General features: G+C 42.9%; 1 protein-coding gene across 1 annotated transcript in view; it reads left to right on the top strand.

The window, feature by feature from the left end:
• The window catches only part of RAPGEF4 (Rap guanine nucleotide exchange factor 4), a 269,856-nt gene that overhangs the window by 31,603 nt on the left and 213,598 nt on the right, over positions 1-24,655 (top strand). The window contains exons 2-3 of the mRNA XM_079782132.1: positions 13,921-14,063; positions 18,211-18,299. Of these exons, the coding sequence (XP_079638258.1) occupies positions 13,921-14,063; positions 18,211-18,299 (232 nt within the window). The remainder of the gene's footprint in view (positions 1-13,920; positions 14,064-18,210; positions 18,300-24,655) is intronic.

The following is a 24,655-nucleotide window of genomic DNA, read 5'->3' as shown; positions in this document are numbered from 1 at the left end:
ACATTGATGAGAGAGAAACATCAATCAGCTGCCTCCTGCACACCCCTTATTGGGGATGTGCCTGCAACTAAGGTACATGCCCCTGACCGGAATCGAACCTGGGACCCTTGAGTCCACAGGCTGACGCTCTATCCACTGAGCCAAACCGGCCAGGGCTACATTGATTTTTAAAGATCATTCCTGGCACCCCCATAATTTGGATGTTGGTACGCTTGAAGTTGTCCCAGAGGCTCCTTACACTATCTTCATATTTTTGGATTCTTTTTTCTTTTTGCTCTTCTGGTTGGGTGTTTTTTGCTTCCTCGTATTTCAAATCTTTGAGTTGATTACTGGGATCCTCTAGTCTACTGTTGAATCTCTATATATTATTCTTTATTTCAGTCAGCTTATGCTTAATTTCTGACTGGTCCTTTTCCATTTTTTTTTGGCATTCTCACTAAGATTCTTGAAGGTCTCACTAAGTTTCTTGGAGGTTTCTAGAAGATTCTTGAGTAACCTTATAACTCTGGTTTTGAACTCTATATCCAGTAGTTTGCTTTCATCCATTTCTTTCATTTGTGACATGTTTCTTTGTCTCTGCATTTTGGCTGCTCCCTATGTTTGTTTCTATGTATTGGGTAGCTGCTAACTCTCCTTGAGTTGATAGAGTGGCCTTGTGTGGTAGGTGTCCTATAGGGCCCAGTGGCTCAGCCTCCCCAGTCACCTGAGGTGGACACTCTTGGTGCACCCCTTTGTGGGCTGTTTGCACAGTCTTGTAGTTAACCCTTGATTGCTGTTGGTATCACTGGGAGGAATTGACCTCCAAGCCAGTTGGCTGTGAGGACCAGCTGTGTCTACAATGGAAGAGCTGCTGTGCAGGAGACACCCTTATGGGGCAGGACTTGCTTCAGTTGGGCTTTGGTGCTCACTGAGTCTGCCCCTTGAGTGTGTCACTTATGGATGTGAAGAGTTGTAATCTAGTATGGTCTCACACTGACCACTGGGTACACTGGGTCTTGGATCTCCAAGGAGGTGCAAAGTCAGCCACTGCCTGGGGCCAGCCAGCAGGAGCTACAGAGAGATCTGCAGATTCCTCCTCTTTGTATCGAGTTTGGAAGTGCCCAGATGAGGCCCAGCTGTGTAGCAAGGCAGGCTGCTGCTGCCGGTTTGATTGATTTGGGGCGCCCTGACCCAGCTGCTGCCTGTTTGACAGGTTTTAGGCTGAGAAAGGTCAGGCCATTCATATACAAAAGCCGTTGCACACAACTTGGGTGGGGTTGTAAGAAGAAGAGAGAGAGCAAGATATTGAAAACCTATTTGAAGAAATAATGATAGAAAACTTCCCCTACCTGGTGAAATAAATAGACTTACAAGTCCAGGAAGTGCAGAGAACCCCAAACAAGAGGAATTCAAAGAGGACCACACCAAGACACATCATAATTAAAATGCCAAGGGCAAAAGACAAAGAGAGAATCTTAAAAGCAGCAAGAGAAAAACAGTTAGTTACCTACAAGCAAGTACCCATACGACTGTTAGCTGATTTCTCAACAGAAACTATGCAGGCCAGAAGGGAGTGGCAAGAAATATACAAAGTGATGAATGGCAAGAACCTACAACCAAGATTACTCTCTACCCAGCAAAGCTATCATTTATAATTCAAGGTTCCCTTTCTGATATCGACTTTGGTCAGATAAACACAGATAAGAAAAAGCTAAAGGAGTTCATCACCACCAAACCTGTATTATATGAAATGATGAAGGATATTCTTTAAGAAGAGGAAGAAGAAAAAGGTAAAGTTAAAAAATTATGAACAACAAAGTGACAACAAATACATATCTATCAACAAGTGAATCTAAAAATCAAATGAATAAAAAATCTGATGAACAGAATAAACTGGTGAATGTAATAGAATCAGGGGCATGGAAAGGGAGTGGACTCACAATTCTCGGGGGGAAGGGGATGTGGGGGGTGAGGGAAGAGATTGGACAAAGAGCTTACACCTATGGATGAGGACAGTTGTGGGGGTGGTGAGGGCCTGGGGTGGGGTGGGAACCTGGTGGAGGGGAGCTATGGGGGGAAAAAGAGTAACATCCTCTCTAATAAAATGGTAATATGCAAATTAACCATCACTCCGCTACATGAGCCACGCCCACCAGCCAAGCCACACCCACCAGCCAATCAGGGCGAGTATGCAAATAACCCCAATCCAAGATGGCTACAGCCACAGAGAGCAAGGTTTCCCAGGTAACAGAGCAAGCCAAGCTTTCCATAGCCATTGCAGGCCTAAGCCTCCACTCAAGCTACAAAGTATCAGTTATAGAAGGTAAACAAATTGAAACAAATGGCAGCAGAATGGAGCTTGAGAGAGCAGGCCAGGGTTGCCGCCGGCAACAGGGGAAGCAAAGCTTTCCGCACACCCTGGCCGGGCCCACCCGCTTAAGGCTACAAAGTTTCAATTGTAGAAGGTGAATTAACTGCCACAGAAAATGGCTGCCGCCCCGGAGGGAGCAGCAGGCTTGGCTCCGCTCCAGGCTACAAAGTTTCAATTGTAGAAGGAAAATAAATTCCAGATACCAGGGCCTCCGCTTGGGTCGCCAGGGGGCATGGCCGGCCTGCAAACCACCACAGGCCCCTCGCTCAGGCCGCCCCACGCCCCAAGGGAACCCCACCCTGATCTGGGACACCCTTCAGGGCAAACCAGCTGGCCCCCACCTGTGCACCAGGCCTCTATCCTATCTAATAAAAGAGTACTATGCAGATTGATCATCACTGCAACACACAATATAGCTGCCTCCATGTGGTCAAAGATCCTGCCCCCATGTGGACACAAGATGGCCACCACAAGATGGCCAGCAGGAGAGGGCAGTTGGGAGGCCCCGGCCTGCAAGGGAGGGCAGTTGGAAGTGATCAACCCTGCAGGAGAGGGCAGTTAGGGGTGACCAGGCCAGCAGAGGAGAGAAGCTGGGGGCAAACAGGCTGGCAGGGGAGCAGTTAAGCATCAACCAGGCTGGCAGTGGAGTGGTTAGGGGGTGATCAGGCTGGCAGGCAGAAGCGGTTAGGTGCAATCAGGAAGGCAGGCAGGCAAGCAGTTGGGAGCCAGCAGTCCTGGATTGTGAGAGGGATGTCCGACTGCCCGTTTAGGCCCGATCCTGTTGGGATCGGGCCTAAACGGGCAGTTGAACGGGATCTGGCCTAAACGGGCAGTTGGACATCCCTCCAGGAGTCCCAGATTGGAGAGGGTACAGGCTGGGCTGAGGGACACCCCCCCTCCGTGCACGAATTTCGTGCACCGGGCCTCTAGTCTGTAATAATCTGAACAATAAAGATTAAAAAAAAATAAAGATCATTCCTGTTGGCTTGGCTTTTTCTTTCCCATAAACGTTTACAGGTGCCTGAAAAATCCACATCTTTTACTGTATCAGATGATTTGTTAATATTAGAAGGAATCAGTAATGTAAACAAGTGATCATGCCACATGAGTAAGAAACCATAATTATGAACACACACAGGGCGTTTACTATTATAATCAATTAAAGCTACAATAAAACTGATCTGGCACCTTTCATAATTTACATATTTGTTCTCGGACCGCATTGTAATTAGGGACAAATGCTTCCTAGGATGTTCAAATAAACCACTATAATTAGTATTACTTTCGTGCCCTCAAGCCACATTTTTCAGTTGTCCTGATCCCATGTACCCTTTCATCATCTTCACACACCCACTGAGGCTTGCAGATGAGAAAAGACAAAGGTCAGGAATCTTACTCATCAAGAGCTGGAGAGCCCTTGTCCTCCCTCTCTCCCTGCCCCAGCCTTGAGAGTCCCTGTGTCCTCTTCCTGCGCCTCCGCTGCCATCCCAACCCCCCTCTCTCCAGCACCCACACTTTTTCCACGGGAGCTGTATCCTGCTGGGCCTCGCCGTTCTGGAGCTGGGGGCAAAGGCAGCAGAGCTCCAAGTCCAGAAGCATGGGGATGGCCTGGTGACATGGGGAGGGAGACAAATGGCCGCATAATCACCATACAGTGAGGGAGGGAGTGGGCTGTGAATTGTACAAATTGGCTCCATGCCCTTGGTATGCAGGAGATTGCCTGCAGACCAGTGGGAGGAGAAAGGGTATCCAAATAAGGTCCGTGTGTAATTTATGGTCTAAGTCAGGATACTTCGGCGAGTCAATGGTGGCCCTGTTACTGATTTCACTGGGACTGACGGATAAGCCGTGGCTGTCCTGGACTTAGTGTCACCTTACTTCTAAGTGGGCACTGGGCAGAGAAGAAGAGAGTGATGGTTATTGTCACGCCTACGGATGAGCATGTGGATGTGATTGTGTAGTGTTATGGAAATGAAGGCTGCATGATATTATAAAAAGTATGATATATGGAGCCCTACAGCTCTGTTCTAATTAATCTCCATACCTTCTGCCCCTGTCTCCTTTAGTTCATTCCTTGTTAGAAGATGAGTTTTCTAAAATAATGGCTCTAATTCTTTCAGTCTCCTTCAGCTCTCTGCTGACCCGTGTGATTAGCAGAATGCAGTCTGTCCCCTCACTGGCTTGCATTCCAGTCCTGTCTCAGTCTCATTGCTCAGTTTTCCCCTTGGAGAAACCGTTAGCACTTCAGGCCTTTGGAACTACTGGCTTCTCCTGGCCTATAATTTCCTACTTCTGTCATCTTCTTGCCTGGAAATCTTCTACGCTTTGTTTGTGCTTATACAATTTCTGCCCACTCTTCATGGCCCAGTTCAAATTTCAACTAAAATGCTGTGGAAAGTAGAAAATTTGAAGGAAAATGTCCTCTGTAAAGATTTTTCTACTCATTCTTGCTTCCTCTAGCTCTGAACTCCCAGGAGTCTTTATATAGACGTCTGTGTACATTTATATGGCCCCATATGACTGCTTTCACCCTTGCATTACCATCATTTAGATCCCCTTATTGATCAGAAGCTGTTTTAGGGCAGAATCAAAGTCCTTCCTGTGACTCTCAAAGAACCTTTTAATTGTACTTTGCACGTGGTAGACATCCAACAGATTCGTTGAATGACAGAGGCTAGAGACTGAAATTCAGAATTGTGATGCTCTTTATCTCTGCTTAGGTGAAAAAATGGTGGGGCAAAGATATTTCCTGTTTTGTTCGCTAGGAGACTTGAGACTGGGATGGGTGTGAAGATCTGATTCTTGCTGGCCCTAAGGAGCGGCTTCCTGTTCCTCACAGCAGGACTAGGAGGTGGACCAGCTTCTGGCTTGTAGGAAGTCGGTTACACTCTCAAACTGGAGCGGTCTTCGGCACAGATGGAAAGTTACAGTATCTGTTTACCAAGTGGACCATACGTAACAAGGTTCCCTTTCCGATATCGACTTTGGCCAGCCACTGCCCCTTAGGGAACTGTCTCTAGGTATCTTATTGCTGGGGTAGTCATAATTGCTGGATGTAATAATTCAAACCTTGCCTGAAATTATATGCAAGGCCAGCTTTCTTTTTATAGCATTCTATACTCCAGTCTACCGAGCCTGGACTATTAATTCTGATAATTTTGAAAACCAAAATGACTAACAGTAAAAAGAAAGACTGTCAAATTAAATCTTCATCCCTAACTAATCACAATCCCTGCCATATGTCCTTGGCACAAATCATGTTGCTGCCTGGGGCCTTTCATTCTCTGCAGTGAGGCGTGCTGGAAATTTGTGATGGTGAGGACTGCTCTTGCCATTTTACACTCTGAAGGGGTATAAGAATGAAATTCAAGGCATCTGTTTTCATTGGCATTTGTAGTGTTGGAATTATGGAAATGAGATGTCTTAGTGGGTGGGTATTGACAAAAGGTTTTAGTGTACCAAAAATTTACCAAAAATCATATTCTCTAGTTTTACTTAACATCTACTCACTATTAAAGCCGGGGCACTGTGAAGGAAATTTGACAATATCTTAAGAAATGCATCCTACTGTGCCCTACCTAATCTTTAGTTTATCAATAATTTTTAGCTGATAAGGCTCTATACTATATAATTTTTAACTTATAGGCCATAGCCAGTTATACTGTACAGAGAACATCATTCCAACCAAATTCCTGAGTGCATTTTGACTTAGCAATAGATCTGGAAAGTCCTGTCCCATTTTGCTTAAGATATTCAGGTTCTCAACTAACTCTTTGACATAAAACCCTGATTTATTTTTATTTATTTTTTGGCTCAACATATAACTCCTCTTTTGGACTTTTCTAAAGATGGACTTTTCTAACAATGGACAGAATCTCGAGGATAATTTAGCCACATGGCTTCCTTTCAGATATGAGGAAGCCAGTCCCCATATTGATCAGTAGTTGTTTTAAGGTAGAACCCATGGAGATTAAGCAACTTGCTTGTTAGTGATAGTGCTAAACATAAGTCACATAGTATCCCTTCTGTCATATTCTGTTGGTCACAAGGCCGGCCTAGATTCATGAAGAGGGAAATAAGTCCCATTTCTTGATGGTGATAATGACAAAAACACTTGTGGCCATTTTTAATCAACCATACTCAAAGCAGAAGTTTTATTTCATAACATTTTAGACTCTTTGGGATATTAGCTGCCTTTTAGTTAGAAAAACTTCAGCCATTTTTTTTCTTCAAATATGTTTTTCTTCCTCATTTTCTTTCTCTCCTCCATATGGGACTTCAATTTTATATAGTTTAAGTCCTTTTGATATTGTCTCACAGGTCACTGAATCTCTGTTTATTGTTATTTTTATTATTATAAAATTATTATTATTAATATTATTATATTTCTTCTGTCCATGCTATAGTTTAGATAATTTTTTACTGCCTGTACTAAGGTTCATTGATCTTTTTTCTGCAGTGCACAGTCTATCTTAAGCCCATCCAATGAATTTTTTTCTTTTCATATTTTGTCTTTTTCAGCTTTAGAATTTCCATTTGCTTCCTTTTTAAAGTATCCATTCTTATTATGCTAATCTTTTAAAATCTTTAAACATATTTATAATAACTGTTTTTAAAGTCCTTGTTTGATATTTTTAACATCTGTCATCACTGGGTCTGTTTCTATTTACTTTTTTCTGTTTATGAGCCACATTTCCCTGTTTCATTGCTTATCTAGCAATTTCTGATTGTATGCTAGACATTGTGATGCTGTGATATTGAGAATCTGGATTTTGTTTCTTTCTTTAAAGAATGTCAGCTTCTATTTCATAGGCAGTTAACTTACTAGCCAGTCAGCTTGCTTTTTACTGAAGCTTATTTGTAAGCTTTTTTTAGGGTAGGTCTAGATCTTGGGCTAACATGGCATTTTTGGAGTCTCAGTTGAATGTCCAGGGTAGTCAGGGCAGTCTGTGTACTCTGGCTGTCAGAGATGCTGTGTGACCTTTAGAATTTCAGTTCAGCTTACATTCCCCTGGAACTCTCCATGAGGCCTTTAATTAATTTATTTTAAACCTAGCTGTTCATAGAAAACCTCTTGTATCTTGCTGTTGGTGCCCCTGCTTGGGGACAACAACTTGAAGAAACCACAGAATAAGTGGATAAAAATGCTAAGTCAATGTTTTGATTTGAAAGTAGTATGTAAGTATAGCATTGAAGTGAGTGGTGGTTAGATTATTCACAATAGCCAAGATGTGGAAATGACCTAAATATCCATTGATGTTTCTTTCTCTCTCTCCCCCTCCCTTCACTCTCTCCCTTTTTCCCTCTCTAAAAATAAATGGAAAAAATATCCTCAGGTGAGGGTTAACAACAACAACAAAACATGGTAAGGCAGACTTTATTCCAGACTGTGGCAATAGATATAGGGACCACTATAATAGGACTTTACAGTGGGCAAGAGAGATTTGTCTCAACTCCATATATAGCATGGACAGGTGGGCATTTATAGCCAAGGAGTAGGGTTTGGGGGGAGGGGGGAATTACTAAGAGGTAACTTCAGGGGTGAAGGGGCTTCTATTAAACTGACCTAACTGAATTCTTGCTGAAGATAGGCCAGGGTGATCAGACATCACCTGGGGGACAGTGGAGGATGAGCAACACAATCACATACTGCGGGTGGTCAGGTATTGAGGGTGGGGGGTTTCTGGTTAAACTGACTTAGCAGGATTTTTGCTAGAAATAGATTTTATAAGGAGGTGTACAGATGGGTCCAAGAGAAGATTCAGGAATCTAAAGTTTGGGCGACAAAGAATCTTTGTCAGTATGTGTGTGTGTATGTGTATTTGTACATATGTATCTGTGTGTGTCTGCATTTCTGGATGTATGTGTGTGTATCTGTGTGTATGTATCTGATGTGTGTGTGTGTGTGTCTGTGTGGTGGGAAGTGGTTGGTGGTAGGAAACTCAGGAAGTGGAGTTATTAGAACAGGTCTCTAGTGAGTGTGGCCATTTTTAGGACTAAATGACTAACCAGTGATATCACTGTAGTTGTAAAAAGAGAAATGAGAAAGAACTAATTTTAGAATTTACAATAATGCCTTCGTGAAGTCTTTGTAGAACTTTCATTCAAAGGTGATGTCTGTTCCTCCTCTGAATTCCCATTTCCTTTGTCCTGTCTTAACTGTGCTTCTTACCACATTTCAGCTCGATAATTGCTGTGCATATACAATTCTCCCTGATTCAATTTTAACTTCCTGGGTGCAGGGACCATGCCTTTTTTTTTTTAAATCACTGGAGGGCTTTATTCTCCTCTCATATAGATACTCAGTAAATATTTACAGATTGAATGAATGTATTTTCAATACCTTTTTTTTCTGAATGTTGTTGACATTGTTAGGAAAACTTGTAATTAGTAAAGAGTAAATACTTCAGTATTCTAAGTGGTTAATAATCATAATTAAAATAACATGGTAAGTGGTAAACATCTTGAGTTACAAAGACTTTTGGTAGATCCATGACGTCACTGGTGTTATAAGTACACATGATTTTAGCATACTAATACTTATGTAACCTCTGCATCAAATGTTTCTGCGTGTAAAATTAGGTTCATAAAACCTGCTTCATTTAACAGGTTGATCAAAAATTTCAAAGCCCTTTGAAAAGTTAATAGTGTTACAAAAAGGCCAAGATTGTCAAATACATAGTGTTTGAGATCTTACTGTTGTTATAATAGAGAAAAATATCCATGCACACCTATCTATAAAGCCTTCAAAAGGCACATGAGAATTCTAGTATGTTTTGAAGAACTTTAATCATTGCTTTTGTTAGACACTTATTTTAAAATGTCTTTGTGGCTAATAATGATGATGATGAAGATGATGGTACTAGTAATAATTTCTCTAGCCTTTTATAATTTATAGAGTTCACATGTATTACCCCAGATTCAACTGTTCATTAGGGGAAGGACTAGCTTTGTATTATACTAAGTTACTGCTAAAACAAAACGAACAAACTTGCGGGTTCTATCCCTGGTCAGGGCACATACAAGTATCAACCAATAAATACATAAATACGTGGAACAACAAATCAAATCTCTCTTTCTCAAATTAAAAAAAAGAAAATGTACAAACTGTGAAGTCATTTTAATGCAAATATATTTAGTTAACATGACACCCAATAGTCTGAAATTAATTTACTGATCTTCAAAAGACATACTGAAATTTATAAAATACATTCTAAACTAAAATGATGTTATCTGTCAGCTACAATTGAAATTAAAATTTAAAAACGACAAGGGAAGTAGTTGAGGAAATTGAGCATTACATACATTCCTCAAGAAGACAGTGCTGTTAAGTCTGTTCTTGTTGTCCACTTCTTGGCCGAGTTCACGATCATGGAGAGGCAGCTGCGCAGAGAAGAGTCGACTCCCACTTTCCCTTTCCTTTTTGCCTACTTCCTGCACCCCCACAGGTCTGACTGTTGGGTGCTGGCATCCATTGTCCCATGAGGGCCCTCAGAGCTTCTATAGGAGTTAGCACTCAATAATAACAGAACACAAAATACACATAAGCATGGGGAAAATATACAATAACCATAAAATCAACAGAAATATCTCCCCTTAGATGACCTGCTGTTTAGGTATATGATAATCAATATTTGCAAGCACTTTGCTGTGGGAAGGGCCACCCCCTCATCAGTCAGCTGAGTGAAAGAGCTGAAGAGCCCTGAGGAAAAAAAACTAAAAGCAGGAAAACAGTGGTTGATAAAAAATAAAACCCAATAGTATTTACTGAATGAATGAATAGATGAATAAGAGTATCTCCCAGAAGACAATACAGGGTGTCCCCCCAAAATGTATGTACACTTTAACAGCTGATACCTCAAATTTGAGAAAATGAAGTGTATTTTAAACACTGTCTTTATAATTATTCAAAGTGTGTGTATACATCTTTTGGGACACCCTATATTTGCATGCATGAAATGTGAAATAATAACATAATAAAATTGATGCGAAAAAAAATGCTATCAGTTGGATTTCAGAGGTGAGAGAGAATGTTGTAAGGAAAAGTTGCAGGAGGGCAGTGAACCCACAAGCAAGTGAGTCAGTATGAGAAAATAACGTCATGTCTGTATTAGTTTCCTATTGCTGTGTAACAAATGACCACAGCCTGAGTGGCCCGGAGCAGCATACACTTATCATCTTGCCTTCCCATGGGCAGGAGCCTGAGCATGGCTTGTCTGAGTCTTCTGCTCAGAGTCTTAAAGACTGAAATTAAGGCGTTGACTTGGTGTTCCTTTCGGGGGCTTGGAGACCTCTTCCAAGCTCACATGATTGGTGGTAGATCCAGTTCCTTGAAGTTTTAGATGTGAGGTCCCTGTTTTCTTGCTGGCTGCCAGCCAGGGACCTCACACATCCTTGCTCTGTGGCCTCCTTGCAACATGGCAGCTTCCTTCCTCAAGGCCAGCAAAGGTACCTCCCACTTCTTCCATCCTCTTTTAAAGGACTCACTAGATTAGGTCAGGCCCATCCGAGAAAAACATTTCCCTTTTGATTCACTAAGGTCAACTGATTAGGGATCTTACACAATTAAAACAATTTTTTATATTTTTTTCAGTTACAGTTTACATTCAGTATTATTTTTGTATTAGTTTCAGGTGTGCAGCATAGTAGTTAGACAATCATATACTTTACAAAGTATTCCCCCCAATATTTCCAGTACCCATCTGTCACCAGACATAGTTATTACAGTATTATCCTATATAATAAAAGGGTAATATGCAAATTGACCCTAACGGCAGAACACTGGACCAGTCACCATGAGACACACTGACTACCTCTTGGTCTCTTTCCCTGGCTGGCAGGCTCAGATCACCTAATGGCCAACTACTGCGGGGGCGGGGCCGGCCAGTGGGCGGGGACAGCCAACCTCTAGGTCCCTTCCCCAGGCCATCAGGCACTGGTCACCCGATGGTGAATGGGGAACCGGGGGTGGGTGGTAGTGGGGGGTGGGGCCAGCTGCAGGCAGCTGGGAAGAGGGCCCTGATCACAGGCCAGGCCTAGGGACCGTACCCGCGCACGAATTCCGTGTGCCGGGCCTCTAGTTTACTATATTTCCCGTGCTGTACAAGGGGTCTTAATTACACCTGTGAAGTCTCTTTACCTTTGTCATATACCTAACATAATCACGGGAGTGATATAGCTCTACTTTTTCCATGTTCTTCTGATTAAAAGCAAATTACAGCTTCTGTCCATGTTCAAGGGGAGTATACAAGGGTGTGGGCCATTGCTGGTCACCTTTGAGTCCTGCCTACCAGTATCTTCTTTTGTAAATGATTCTTTTTTGGTAAATTGTCTGAACATGTTTAAAAGTGAAGTTTTTAAAAAGTGATTTTAAAAAATGGGCCCTAGGTATCAGATGCCAGGCTAAGGAAAATAACTTCTCTGACATTAGAGCTCTTACTTGCGTTTACTTAGGGGACCAGCTGTGGAAGGGGAGTGGAAAGGAATGAGTTATAATTAGAGAAACCCACCTCATCATTCTGATACACTGCAGAGCTTCCTAACCGGCCTCTTGGTGGCTGGCCTTTACTCTCTCCCATCTGCCTCTGCTTGCAGTCAAGGTGATCTTTCCAAAATGCACATCCAGTCATGTCACTACTGCTAAAAATACTTCTGCTGACTATTAGGTGGAACCCAGCTCTCTAGCCTCCTGGGAAAGGACTGCCATACTGTTCAGCTTCATGTCCCAATACAGGCTTCACATGCCCTTCATTCACATGCAACTGAGGCAGTGACGATAGGGGTAAGAGGAGGGGACAGATTTGACAGACACTGAGCAGGTAGAATTACCTGGATGTGATGAGGGAGGTTAAGCCTGCTTCATGCATGGAAATAAGGAGTGCAGGTGCAGTAGCAGATGTGGGAGAGAAGATGAGTTCAGTTTGAGGCCATGGTAGAAAATCACACTAATGGACATGCTTGGCCCTCTACTGGGTACTGTGGGATCTGTAAAGGAAGTGCCAGGCATAACCTCTATGGAGATAAGAATCTATGTGGCATTCAGAAATTATGGATTCACAAGAGAAGAAGGGCAATAGAAGGATTATCCCCAGGGTTAAATTACAGAGGTTGGATAGGTAAGATATTAATAGCTGAGTGGAATTTTCCCTACTCCCTGAGATACCCAATAAAAGCAATGACAGATAACATTGCTTTTCATTGTGTCTATGGCTTCAATGTTTAGACACCATATGAGGAATTCTGAAACACCAGCTAGGTGTCCTGCAATTTAACTCAACTCAAGTCAATTCTGACTCTGTCTAACTGAAGGTAGCCTTAGATCCCACAGGTTAAGGGCTCAGTCCCACAAAAGTACCCCCAACTCTCACTCGTTAGATGCCAATCACAAGACCAGGTTGTCACGTGTGCTTCCAACCAATGGGCCATAAATCAAACAGGTTTCCACCACGTCCTCCTCGGGTTTGATTAAATCGCTAGAGTGGCTCACAGAGCTCAGGAAAAACAGCTTACTTTGTTTTTTTATTTTAAAAAATTACCAGTTTTTTAATAAAAGGATATAATTCAGGAAAATCCAGATGGAAGAGGTGCATAAAGCAAGGTAGGAGGAAGGGCATGGAGCTTCCTTGTTTTCTTCATGTGCACCAGCTGTCCCCAAATTTCCACATGTCCAGTGAGCTGGAAGCTCTCCAAACCCAGTAGTTGAAGGATTTTTATGGAGGCTTTATTATATAGGCATGGTTGATTGAATCATTGTCTTTGGTGACTGAACTCAATCTTCAGCCTCCACCCCCTCCCCGGAGGTTGGGAAGTAGGGCTGAAAGTTCCAACCCTCTAATCACTTGGTGGTTCCCCTGACAACCAGCTACCATCCTTAGGTTATTTAGGGGCTTTACAAAAGTCACCTCATTAATGTAAACTCAGTTGTAGTTGAAGGGGGCTGGTTATGAGTAACAAGGCACCCATTCCACCTTCATGGTTCTGAAGCATTTCAGGAACTGAGGACAAAAGACCAAATATAACCAAAGATGCCCCTATGGCTCTTACATAGGAAATTACAAGTTTTAGGAACTATGTACCAGAAGCAGTGGACAAAGACCAAATATGTATGTATGTGTGTGTATATATGTATATATGTGTGTGTGTGTATGTGTGTGTATGTATGTATATATATATATGATTTCAGAGAGGAATGGAGAGGGAGAGAGATAGAAACATCAATGATGAGAGAGAATCATTGATTGGCTGCCTCCTGCATGCATCCCCGCCTCCCCCCGAGCCACAACCTCCTGATTCATAGGTTGATGCTCAACCACTGAGACACACTGGCCAGGCAAATACATATTTTTTAATCATAAATTGCAATGCCACACCATCTGCAATAAATATGATTTAAGGTGAATATTGAGGAAAGCTTGGAAATACCTGTGATGGGGATAGGTTAGATAAACATTTGCAATGAAAAACTTGTAATTAGAATAGTTTTGTAAACTTTAATATAACAAAAATAATGCATGTTGACTCAAGTAAATCCTTGCTAACACAGCTTTTTGTGCATTGTCTCCCCTTTATAGACCATTGGAGCGATCCAGTGAAGATGTGGATATAATCTTCACACGGCTGAAAGAAGTTAAAGCTTTTGAGAAATTTCACCCAAATCTCCTTCATCAGATTTGTTTATGTGGTTATTATGAGAATCTGGAAAAAGGAATAACATGTAAGAAACTCAACTCCAATAGTATACTTTTGTGTCCAGTTTGTGCTTATTTGTGGTTATTCTGTGGGGATAGATAGCACATGGGCTATTTATGTGCCAAATATTTGAGCTTCAACCAAAGGTATCAGATTGACATTTCCCTCTACTTTGTTTATTCAGTTTCATGTAGGCATTTCCTTAACTCCTTTGTTCACAGCATGTAAATGGCTCTTCCAGGTCAGCCCATATCCAGATGGAGTTGGAAAAACATACTGATTCACATAATTCATCTGTATCCTTAGAAATTCAAATAATTATTTTCTCTATCCCCCAAAATACGATAGTCCGTAGGATCTCAAATAAAGATAAAAGATCACTTAACTAATAGTAATGTTTTGAAATAATCTCAGTGATATTGTCTATTCCAGGTGTGAATAAGGAACAGGGAGAGTAAAACAAGATGGTTAGCTGCATTTTTATAAAAGTATTTTCTCGTTAAAAAATAATGCTTTTCTATGTGTTGGATGCTTTATGATGCTGTAACAAAACACTCCCATCCAACTGGCTTGAATAATCAATTACTTGTGTAAGAGGAAAAATCAATTACTCACATGCCAGAAGTCTTGAGATAGGATGGCTTCAGGGTTGGCTCAATGACATTATTAAAGTCCCAGGTCCTTCCCATCATTTTGTTTGTTGCTTTTTGCTATATATCCTCAGGTGTTGGCCTCTGTCCTTAGACTTGTCCCAAATGGATCTAAGACAGCTGCTGCTGTTGGAAGCATTACATGCTAATGCAAATCATCCTGCTAAAGGACTATTTCTTGTGACTCCTTTTCACAAGTCCCACAGCAGACTTCCTGTATTGGCTAGAATTGTATCACAAGCCCATACCTAAACCAATCACCTCAAAGATAATGGGACTGCCATGATTGAATTAGACCAATCTCCTTATTACCCCATTGGAGCTAGGAAAGAAACTCTTGTTCTGAGCACTTGGCCCTTGAAGGAGGATGGAAACTTGTATATAATTCTTATATATATAATGTTCAGTTAGGTAAGAGAAAGGGAGGGCATGATTCTGGATGGGAAACCAACAGGGTCTGTCACAACATCATTCTAGATAACGTAGAAGATAAACAAAATAAAAATCACCTGCAATTCCCAAACCTAGAGATTACTGTTAACACTGTGTGTGTATCCTTCAAGATGTTTTCCCATGTGTATACACACACACACACACACACACACACACCACAGTCACACTTCTATTAAAACAATCATTCAAACATACTGTTTTCAAACATATTATTGTTATTATTGATATCAGAAATTTCATTCTCTTGGGAATGAAACTCTGTTTTCTGTTTCTTAAAGCCATTTTCAATATGTTTTTCTTAAAAATTGATTTCAGAAAGAGAAAGGGAGAAGGGGAGAGAGATAGAAACATCATTGATGACAGAGAATCATTGATTGGCTGCCTCCTGCATGCTCCCTACTGGGGATCAAGCCTGCAACCCAGGCATGTGCCCTGACCAGGAATCAAACCGTGACCTCTTGGTTCATGGGTCTGTCAATGCTCAACCACTGAGCCCCACCAGCCAGGCTTAAAGCCATTTTCAAAATGAATCTAATATGATATATGATGTGAATTTGATTGGCAACTGATAATGTCTTTTGGAGCCAGAATTTAAAGCCCTAACTCTAAATTAAGTCACTTGCAAAGGCTAGGAACAGCAGTTATTGGAGAAGCCAACTATAAACTCATCAATTCCCCATCTGAAGCTTATCATTGCACTTGGTGGGATGCCATTGTCATTCTTTGCCTTTCCACAGCATGCCTTAGTCAGGGAGTTTAGAGCAGCTTGTCACATTAAGTATGGCTCGCAGGGGTGTGTTGTTATGCCGGGAGCACTGGCCTTGCCAGAATCCAGCTGTCCTACGGAGTCCTCATGTGATTTCTCATTGAGTCACTAGACCTCTGACTTTAACTATGAAAAGAATGTTAAAATGTCAGATCATTCCATCTGATTATTTAGGTAGAAAATTTAAAAGGATTGTTGGGTTTGTATGAAATTATTTAAAAAAGAACTTTATTGATTTTATCTTATTTATTTTAGAGGAAGAGAGAGAGAGAGAGAGAGAGGATACATTGATCAGCTGCCTTCCATACACACCCCAACTGGGGATCAAACCCAAAACCTAGGTATGTTGGTATGTTCTCTGACTGGGAATCAAACCAGCAACCTTCCGGTGCAGGGATGGTGCTCCAATCGACAGAGCCACACTGGCTAGAGCTGTATGAAATTTTTGAACCAGTGTTTCAGAATGACTTTCCCAAGTACTGGTCTTAACATGATATGGGAAGTAATGTTCTATCTAAATATATAAAGGTTTCCTCTCTGATAGTACAAAAGTAAAGCAAAATCAGGTTCAGAAATTCCTGAAGAGAGTCATTTCCAAGGAGCAGTTAACTCCTAATGCCTAAAGCAGTGAATTTATTTAAACAAGAAGCAGGAACAAACAAAAAATAACAAGAAAACAGACAGTAATAATACAATCATTAAAACTTTTAAAGCAGATTTTAATTTTTTAAATCATTCATTGTTTAGCTTCAAAGGAGACATTCAGTTCTAGAGAACACTTTGCTTTTAATAGAAATAGACTTAAGAAATTGGAGTAGTGGTCTGGTTTTATTGAGTTAAATAACCTTGTTAATATGTACCCTATCTAGAATAATAATTTTCCAAGAACCAGCCTATCTAATAAAAAAGTAATATGCAAATTGACCGTCACAACAAGACACAAGATGGCTGCCCCCATGTGGTCTAAGATGGCTGCCCCCATGTGGACACAAGATGGCTGCCACAAGATGGCCACCACAAAATAGCCTGCAGGGGAGGGCAGTTGTGGGAAGTTAGGGGTGACCAGGCCAGCTGAGGAGGGCTGTTGGGGGTGACCAGGCCAACAGAGGAGGGCAGTTGGGGGGGACCCAGGCCTGCAGAGGAGGGAAGTTGGGGGGGACCCAGGCCTGCAGGGGAGGGCAGTTGTGGGCAATTAGGCCAGCAGGGAGGGCAGTTAGGGGTGACTGGGCCAGCAGAGGAGGGCAGGTGGGGGAGACCAGGCCAGTAGGGGAGGGCAGTTGGTGGGGAACAGACCAGCAGGGGAGGACAGTTGGGGGGGACTAGGCCTGCAGGGGAGGGCAGTTGTGGGCAATCAGTCCAGCAGGGAGGGCAGTTAGGGGTGACCGGGCCAGCAGAGGAGGGTAGTTGGGGGAGATCAGGTCAGCAGGGTTAGGGCAGTTGCGGGGGGCCAGGACTGAAGAGGAGGGCAGTTGGGGGGGGGGCAGGCCTGCAGGGGAGAGCAGTTGGGGGGACCAGGCCTGCAGGGGAGGGCAGTTGGGGGGACCAGGCCAGCAGCAGAGTGCAGTTGGGGGGAACCAGGCCTGTAGGGGAGGGCAGTTGGGGGAGACCAGGTCAGCAGGGTTAGGGCAGTTGCAGGGGACCAGGACTGAAGAGGAGGGCAGTTGGGGGTGGGCAGGCCTGCAGGGGAGGGCAGTTGGGGGGACCCAGGCCTGCAGTGGAGGGCAGTTGGGGGGGGACCAGGCCAGCAGTGGAGGACAGTTGGGCGGGGGGACCAGGCCTGCAGGGGAGGGCAGTTGGGAGCCAGCAGTCCTGGATTGTGAGAGTAATGTCTGACTGCCCATTTAGGCTCTATCCCAATGGGACCAGGCCTAAACCGGCAGTCAGACATTCCTCAAGGGGTCCCAGATTGGAGAGGGTGCAGGCTGGTAACACCCCCCTGCCCTGTGCATGAATTTCATGCACCAGGCCTCTAGTAATATAATAAAGTGTCTTTAAGATAAATTGCATAGAACATCATTCTTCTTAAATTCAAAGGATTATATGGTACTCGGGTTATAATTCCTTATTACTGCTTTATAAACATGAGTTACATTTAAATAGAATTCCATTTCATAGAATATTGAATAAATAGGATATAGCTTTGTTGATAGATGAGAAAAAGAAAAATATATCATGTTCTTGTGGGAACAAGTAGAGAAAGAGTTATAAGCTTAGCTATGTTCAAGTCTCACTTATATTATCAGTGAGAAACTATCAGGTCATATGGTAAAACCGGCATAGTTATATTACTGTTTCTTTTTCAGTATTTCGTCAAGGTGATATTGGCACAAACTGGTATGCTGTCCTGGCAGGGTCTCTGGATGTAAAAGTATCTGAGACCAGCAGTCACCAGGTAAGATGCCTTATTCCCCTCCCCGCCCCCCCTTTTTTAAAGTCGGACTTATTATTATTTTTAAATGACACGTTATCCCTATGTCTTCTATGCCTTCAAAATTACATTTCAAACCTATTTCCTCTTTCCTCTAGTATGAGGTTCAAGTGTTTGATGAATTCCTTTATTAAATTACTCAAGAAACATACACATTGAATGTCTTCTGTGATTTGAGTATGGTGCCAGGTGTTGGAGCATGAAATTTAGGAGCCCTTGCCTGCCTTCCGGAAGCTTGCTGTCTGTTGGGAAATGCAAACAATTCATTTGCAGTGTGATAAATTGCTGTCGTGTAAGGTGCAATGTGAGCAAAGGGGGAAGGAGAAGCAAGTCTTACTAGGTTTCTCCTTAGAGCCTTCCTCCATCTGGCGTCCTGACTTTTCCGTGTCCTAGAAGTGACCCCCCTGTGGCCTTTTAGGTGCTCCAGCAATTCAGGAAAATGTGGTCTATGCAGCCCTCTTACAATTTCTCCCTGTTTCTCTACCTCATCTTTCAAAATGTAGGAGGGCCAATAATGACATTTCCCCCTAAAGTGCAGCGCTGGCTTCCTTTATCTTCCTTAGTCACCTCTGAGGAGCTCGGCATCCTAAAAGATAAAACTCGTGTTCTTCTCCCCTCCCCACCCCACAATATTTGTGAGTATTTAAAATTGGACCTAGAGTCTCCTTTCACATCTGCACTGACCCTTTTTAAAAAAAATTTCTTTATTGATTAAGGTATTACATATGTGTCCTTATCCCCCATTACTCCCTCATCCCCACCCACTCATGCCCTCACCCCCCTGTTGTCTGTGTCCATTGGTTAGGCTTATATGCATGCATACAAGTCCTTTGGTTGATCTCTCCCCCTTACCCTCCCCTACCTTCCCTCTAAGGTTTGATGGTCTGATCGATGTTTCTCTGTCTCCGGATCTGTTTTTGTCCATCAGTTTATGTTGTTCATTATATTCCATAAATAAGTGAGATCATGTGGTATTTAACTTTCTCTGACTGGCTTATTTTACTTAAGCTAAGTGAAATAAGCCAGTCTGCACTGACTCTTGCTCCATCATTAACCCATGTGGCCAACATGTGCAGAACCTTCCCATTTGGAGCCACGGACCTTAACTCTCAAAAGAATGGCCCCCAGAAGCCACCATCAAGCTTCAGTATGAAAATGGTCCAAGTTTTCTATCCATATATTCAGGACTCAAGTTACACACAGAGGAAAGAGAACTGGCTAATTGTAAAATCAGAACAAATTATCAAGAAAAATCAAAGAAACAATTAAAGGGACAACCTGTCGCTGAGTGCCATGTGTAATACAGTGTGCTCTGAGCCTTGTTCACATGAAGCACACTTCAACTGTGAGAAACATTCATGACATACTAAATCTGAGATTTAAATTTTGTAGGAACTTACTTGCCTATTGGAGATGCCCGTGTTATACCTATCTAAAAACCCAAAAGACTGTTTGGTAAGGTGGACATTAGGAGTTTGGAATATAGGTGCCTGTGTTACACCCATTGTTAGATGGTTAGAGTCTCAAGCCAGGGCCAAAGTCCTGTTTAACCCATAGCATACTTTTTCTATGCATCAACGCATTGAAAGTCCATTAGAGATTGCCTGGAACCTGTATCCCCACCCCCCGACCTTGAGGGTACTTCCCTCTTGCCCTCTCTCACAGGGCCAGGTTTCTCTTGGATTTCAGCGAGGGCCAAGGTGAGAGGTAGGTTTTGATTCTTGTAAGCTGCCTCAGTTTCCCAATAACACTGAGAAGAGCTAGCTAGCATTTCTTGGATATCTGCCACGTTCTAAGCACTTAACAGGTGTTTGTTTGTTTGTTTGTTTTTTACCACTTTAATCCTCACAGTAATCCTATGAGATAGGTCATATTACTGTTTTCATGTTATAGATGAGCACACGAAGGCCCTAAGTCAGTGATGGCGAACCTATGACACGCGTGTCAGCACTGACACGTGTAGCCATTTCTGATGACACGCGGCCGCTGAGGTGGCCGCATGCCGAGGATGAAACATTTGCTGCTCCTGAGGATGAAACATTTGCGAAATAATGTTTTTTCCTCAAAGTGACACACTACCCGAGTTATGCTCAGTTTTTTGGCGAAGTTTGACACACCAAGCTCAAAAGGTTGCCCATCACTGCCCTAAGTAGTTAAATAACCTGCCCCAAGTAATGTATCTAGAAATTAGGGGAACTAAGATTAAAACCCAAGCAGTCCAGCATCACGATATATACTCTTAGCCACTGCGCTGCACTCATTGACTCAGAAGAAGTATGCCAAAGCTGCCCACCTTCTACCTGCAGACTGCTGTCCCGGTGGGCGCCCTCTGGGCCTTTTGCTCAGAGCTGCTCCTGATGCTTACCTTAGCCCCGTCTCACCTGTGTGGTTGTACGGAGGGGACAAGGCCTGGGGGAGGATGAGTCTCCTTGCTTCTCCAGGTGGTCCTGAATGAATAATGATGGAGAGGGGGAGAAGCTGAAAAGGGAAAGGCGAGGAAAGAGAGGAAAGGGAAAGAATGTGAGAATTAAAGAGGAAAAGGTTGAGAAGGAAAGGAAAACAGAGGGAAGAGAGATGAGGAAAGAATAATAATAATTAAAAAAAGGCAAGGCAGATGTACCTAAGGGATGATTAATCACACCAGAAGTGCTGACACAGCAGATGTTAAAAGCTGTGTGAGATTTTGATGGTATTAAAATAGTATTTGGCCAGGGGCTCTTGGACTATTGCCCTGGACCAATTATCTCTCACCATGCGGTCCCAGCAAAGAATAGCTGAGTAACACTTTATTAGCTAGCTGTGGCTTTTCTTTTTTTTTTAAATTTTAACAAACTTTTAATTCTAGATTTTAGCTGTGTTTTTAACCTCAAACCCAATGCTGAGAACTTTCCTAAGCTGGGCTTGGCCATCTCTTAAATTGTTTGGAATCATTAACTTTATATCAAAGCTGGCTTCCTGCCTCCCCAGTGTACGTCACCCCTCAGCGTCCAAGGTTTTCTGGATTGATTTGTATAGTCACTAAGACATAAGGATGATGAAGCACATTGCCCTCTAATCCTCCAGCACTCCAGAGAGTGGCTGGAGGTAGACAGAGGGTCCGGCCTTTTAATCAGCTCTGATGGGCAGGACATGGTTTCAGCCATGTGGAAGGAAGAAGCTAAGGAGAATGAGCAAGATGGATGTACCCCATTCCATGACAGGAGAAACAAAAAAGTGATTTCTATCCAGCTGGCCTTTTAATGGGTTCTGGGTCTCTGCCCTCTAGTGATGTGGCCAAGTCAGAGTAGTACCTTATATTAGGGTTCTCCAGAGAAGTCGGACCAACAGGGAATAGACAGGTGAAGATTTATTTTAAGGATTTGGCTTATGGGGTTGCAGAGGCTGGGAAATTCAACATTAGTAGAGTAAGCTGACCGGTGGGAGATTCATGTAAAAGGTGATGCTGCAGCTGGAACTCTAAAAGCTAGAAACTCAGGTAGAGTTTCTGTGTTGCCGTCCGGAAGCAGAATTACTTCTTCTTTGGGAAATCTCAAGGGAAATCTGTTTGCTCTTAAGGCTTTCACCCACAGTATGGAGGGCAATCTGCTTTACTTCAAGTCTACTTATGATAAATGTCCATCACATCTAAAATATTTTTATGGCAGAATTAGACCGTCTGAGGAACTGGTTACCATACTTGACATATAAAATTAACCATCATATTCCCCAATGGGAGAAAAATGGGGTTGGGTGATGGACCATGGGAGGAGAAGCAAAAAAAGACCTGGAATTTCTATTCCTAGAGACCAGTAACAACATAGCTAATGCCTTCATTGTGTCACACTGTGCTAGGGGTTCTGTGAACATTAACTGACTGCATCTTTAGGCATTTATGTCCTATTTTATAATTGAGCTTGAAAATAGAGTTCAGCAACATAGGTATAATTTTTCCTGGACCAAATTAAAATTTGAACTAAGGCCTGACATACTCCAAATTTTACGTTATTTCTACTGTTCACACAGGAAAAATGGTGGGCATGGGCAGTAAAAAAATGAGAAGGAGGAGGAGGAGGAGAAAAGTTAAAAGAGACTAAGAATTAAGGAAAGAGGAAGGAGATAGGGCAGAGTGTCTTGCTAGCTTACCTCTTCGTTTTCATTCCTCAAGTCTCTACCTGCCCTACACGTCTGTCTTACCTGAGTCAGAACTCAGAGGAGATGGTGGTGATAAATGCTCACACTTATCCCTGAGTTTCAGCCCCTGGTTGGGGTGTTAGCTGAGCCAGAATGGTGAGAAGAGAGCAGGAATAGATAATGGTAGTGGAGCGCCCACTACAGGCAGCAATGCATAGAGCACTTTGCAAGCATTATTTCACTACACTGCCCTCTCCCATTTAGTGCTATCATTAGTTTCATTTTACAAGTAAGATGCTAAATGACTTGCCCAAGGTTACACAGCCATTAGGTATCAGAGCCAATTCTTTGTGATCCTAGAGCTCAAGTTCTTGACCAGTTTGGTTGTACAGTTGCCATCCAGAAGGAATAGTGATGTGGGGAGAAGGAGCTTTTCCTTTACAGCTCCTGCAGCCACCCTCCTGCATTTCTGATTCCAGCTTCTCACCTGCAAGCCCACCTCACAGGTGTTTCCTCCACCTGAGACATGCTATAGGGGATGGCCCACATCTCATACTCTGCAGAAACCCGTGGGATGTGGGCCCTCCTTCCGCCACCTTTCAGATTAGGAGATACATAGTGAAATGAGCATGTTCCATTCCCTCAAAAGGCTTCCGGTTAGAGCGTGGGGTAGGTAAGTATGGGTGATAAGGGAGGGAGATTGAGGTACGGTATGTACAAGGTAAAGGTGAAATGTTAGAATTGGTGTGGATAGGATTTATGGGGAGTTGAGAGATAGGGAGGATCTTTCCATGAATGACCAGGTGGATGGCGATGCCTTTAATTGAAATAAGGAACACATAATGAAGAAGAACTCTTCACAGATTCTGGCACACTGTTTTTATATTATATATTTATTAGGTGATATTGACTTGATGGATTTTTTTTTCTGAACAAAATCACCCTATTTCTTTTATATAGTTATAGGAAAATATGACTATATATACCTTTCAAGAATACATAGAACATAAATACTTTATTTGTCTCAGAAAATTCATATTACCTTCCTGCCTGTTTCAATGCAATATTACTTTTTGTCCCTTCCCATCATTCCCTTGTACGTTTTTGCTCACTGGGTTAAGAAAACACAGCTTTTTGCTCTCTGTATGGTTGGTTTGGCATGCTCTTTTTGAATTCTTTTGAGGGTTACACATTTCTTATTGATGATATCCTCCGAGCATAGTAGTAGTAACTCTCATCATTTACAAAGCATTTCACTTGCATGCTTTTGTCTGAGCCACTCTTTTAGGGGGTCCCAACTATGCTAGATTTTGCTCAAGTCACAGGTCAATGAGTGGTCTGCTCAAGATGGCTAGTGGTGACCCATAGAGCTGGAAATCACCATGATTTTTGTATCCAATCAGGCCCTGCCTTGCCACCCTTAGCAGTGGCCAGCATGTGCTCCATTTGCCTGGCGCCTCTATAAGGGGCCTACAAAGGGAGCTTGTCACAAGCACCTCCAGTACCACGGGTGGTGGTCGTGGTGTGTTGACCCTCTTTGCCCCCTTAAATCACTGATGCCTACGATTCTAACAGAGAAAGCCATCCGTTCCACACTCGGGAGAAGTATTAAAATACAAACGCCCTGGTGACTGATCATATAAACTTTAGGCCCTTTCCTGGAAGGGGAGGACGGAGGAAAAAAAGCTGATGGGCTGTGGAGAGCCAGAGGGTTCATCCCCTAGTTCTGTTTGGGGCCACCACCTGGTCAGTTTAGGAACACGAGCCTGCCCGCCGGGAGGCTGACCGGGCAGGCTGAGCCTGCCTCCCCTGTGGGTCTGCCTCTGGCTCCAACAGGCCCACAGTGGTACGAAATCCTGCCGAGCTGGGTTGGAGCCACCTTCCTCTCACACAGTCCGGCCAACTCTCTGTGCTGCTTCCTGTCTTCTCTTTGCCTGAATCTTCTACCCCACAGCCCCGGGCTTCAAGTATGGCCCGGAGTGAGGAACACCAAAGCCCCTGGGCGAGGAGGGGGACAGTGGGCCCTGCCTCTTGGAGACCCATCCTGAGGAGCAGGTGCGATGTGCTTTTTTTCTTTTGTTATGGCCTAGAAACCATGTTTGTAATAAGAATTTTGAGAAATTATACATAGACTATCCTGCTCCTATGATTTTGATGAAATTTTATTAATTTATTTTTTAAATCCTCACCCGAGAATATGTTTTTATTGA

The sequence above is a fragment of the Cnephaeus nilssonii genome (genome assembly GCF_951640355.1).
Source record: "Cnephaeus nilssonii genome assembly, chromosome: 10".
Classification (NCBI taxonomy): Eukaryota; Metazoa; Chordata; class Mammalia; order Chiroptera; family Vespertilionidae; genus Cnephaeus; species Cnephaeus nilssonii.
This window is presented reverse-complemented; position numbering and strand designations above follow the sequence as displayed.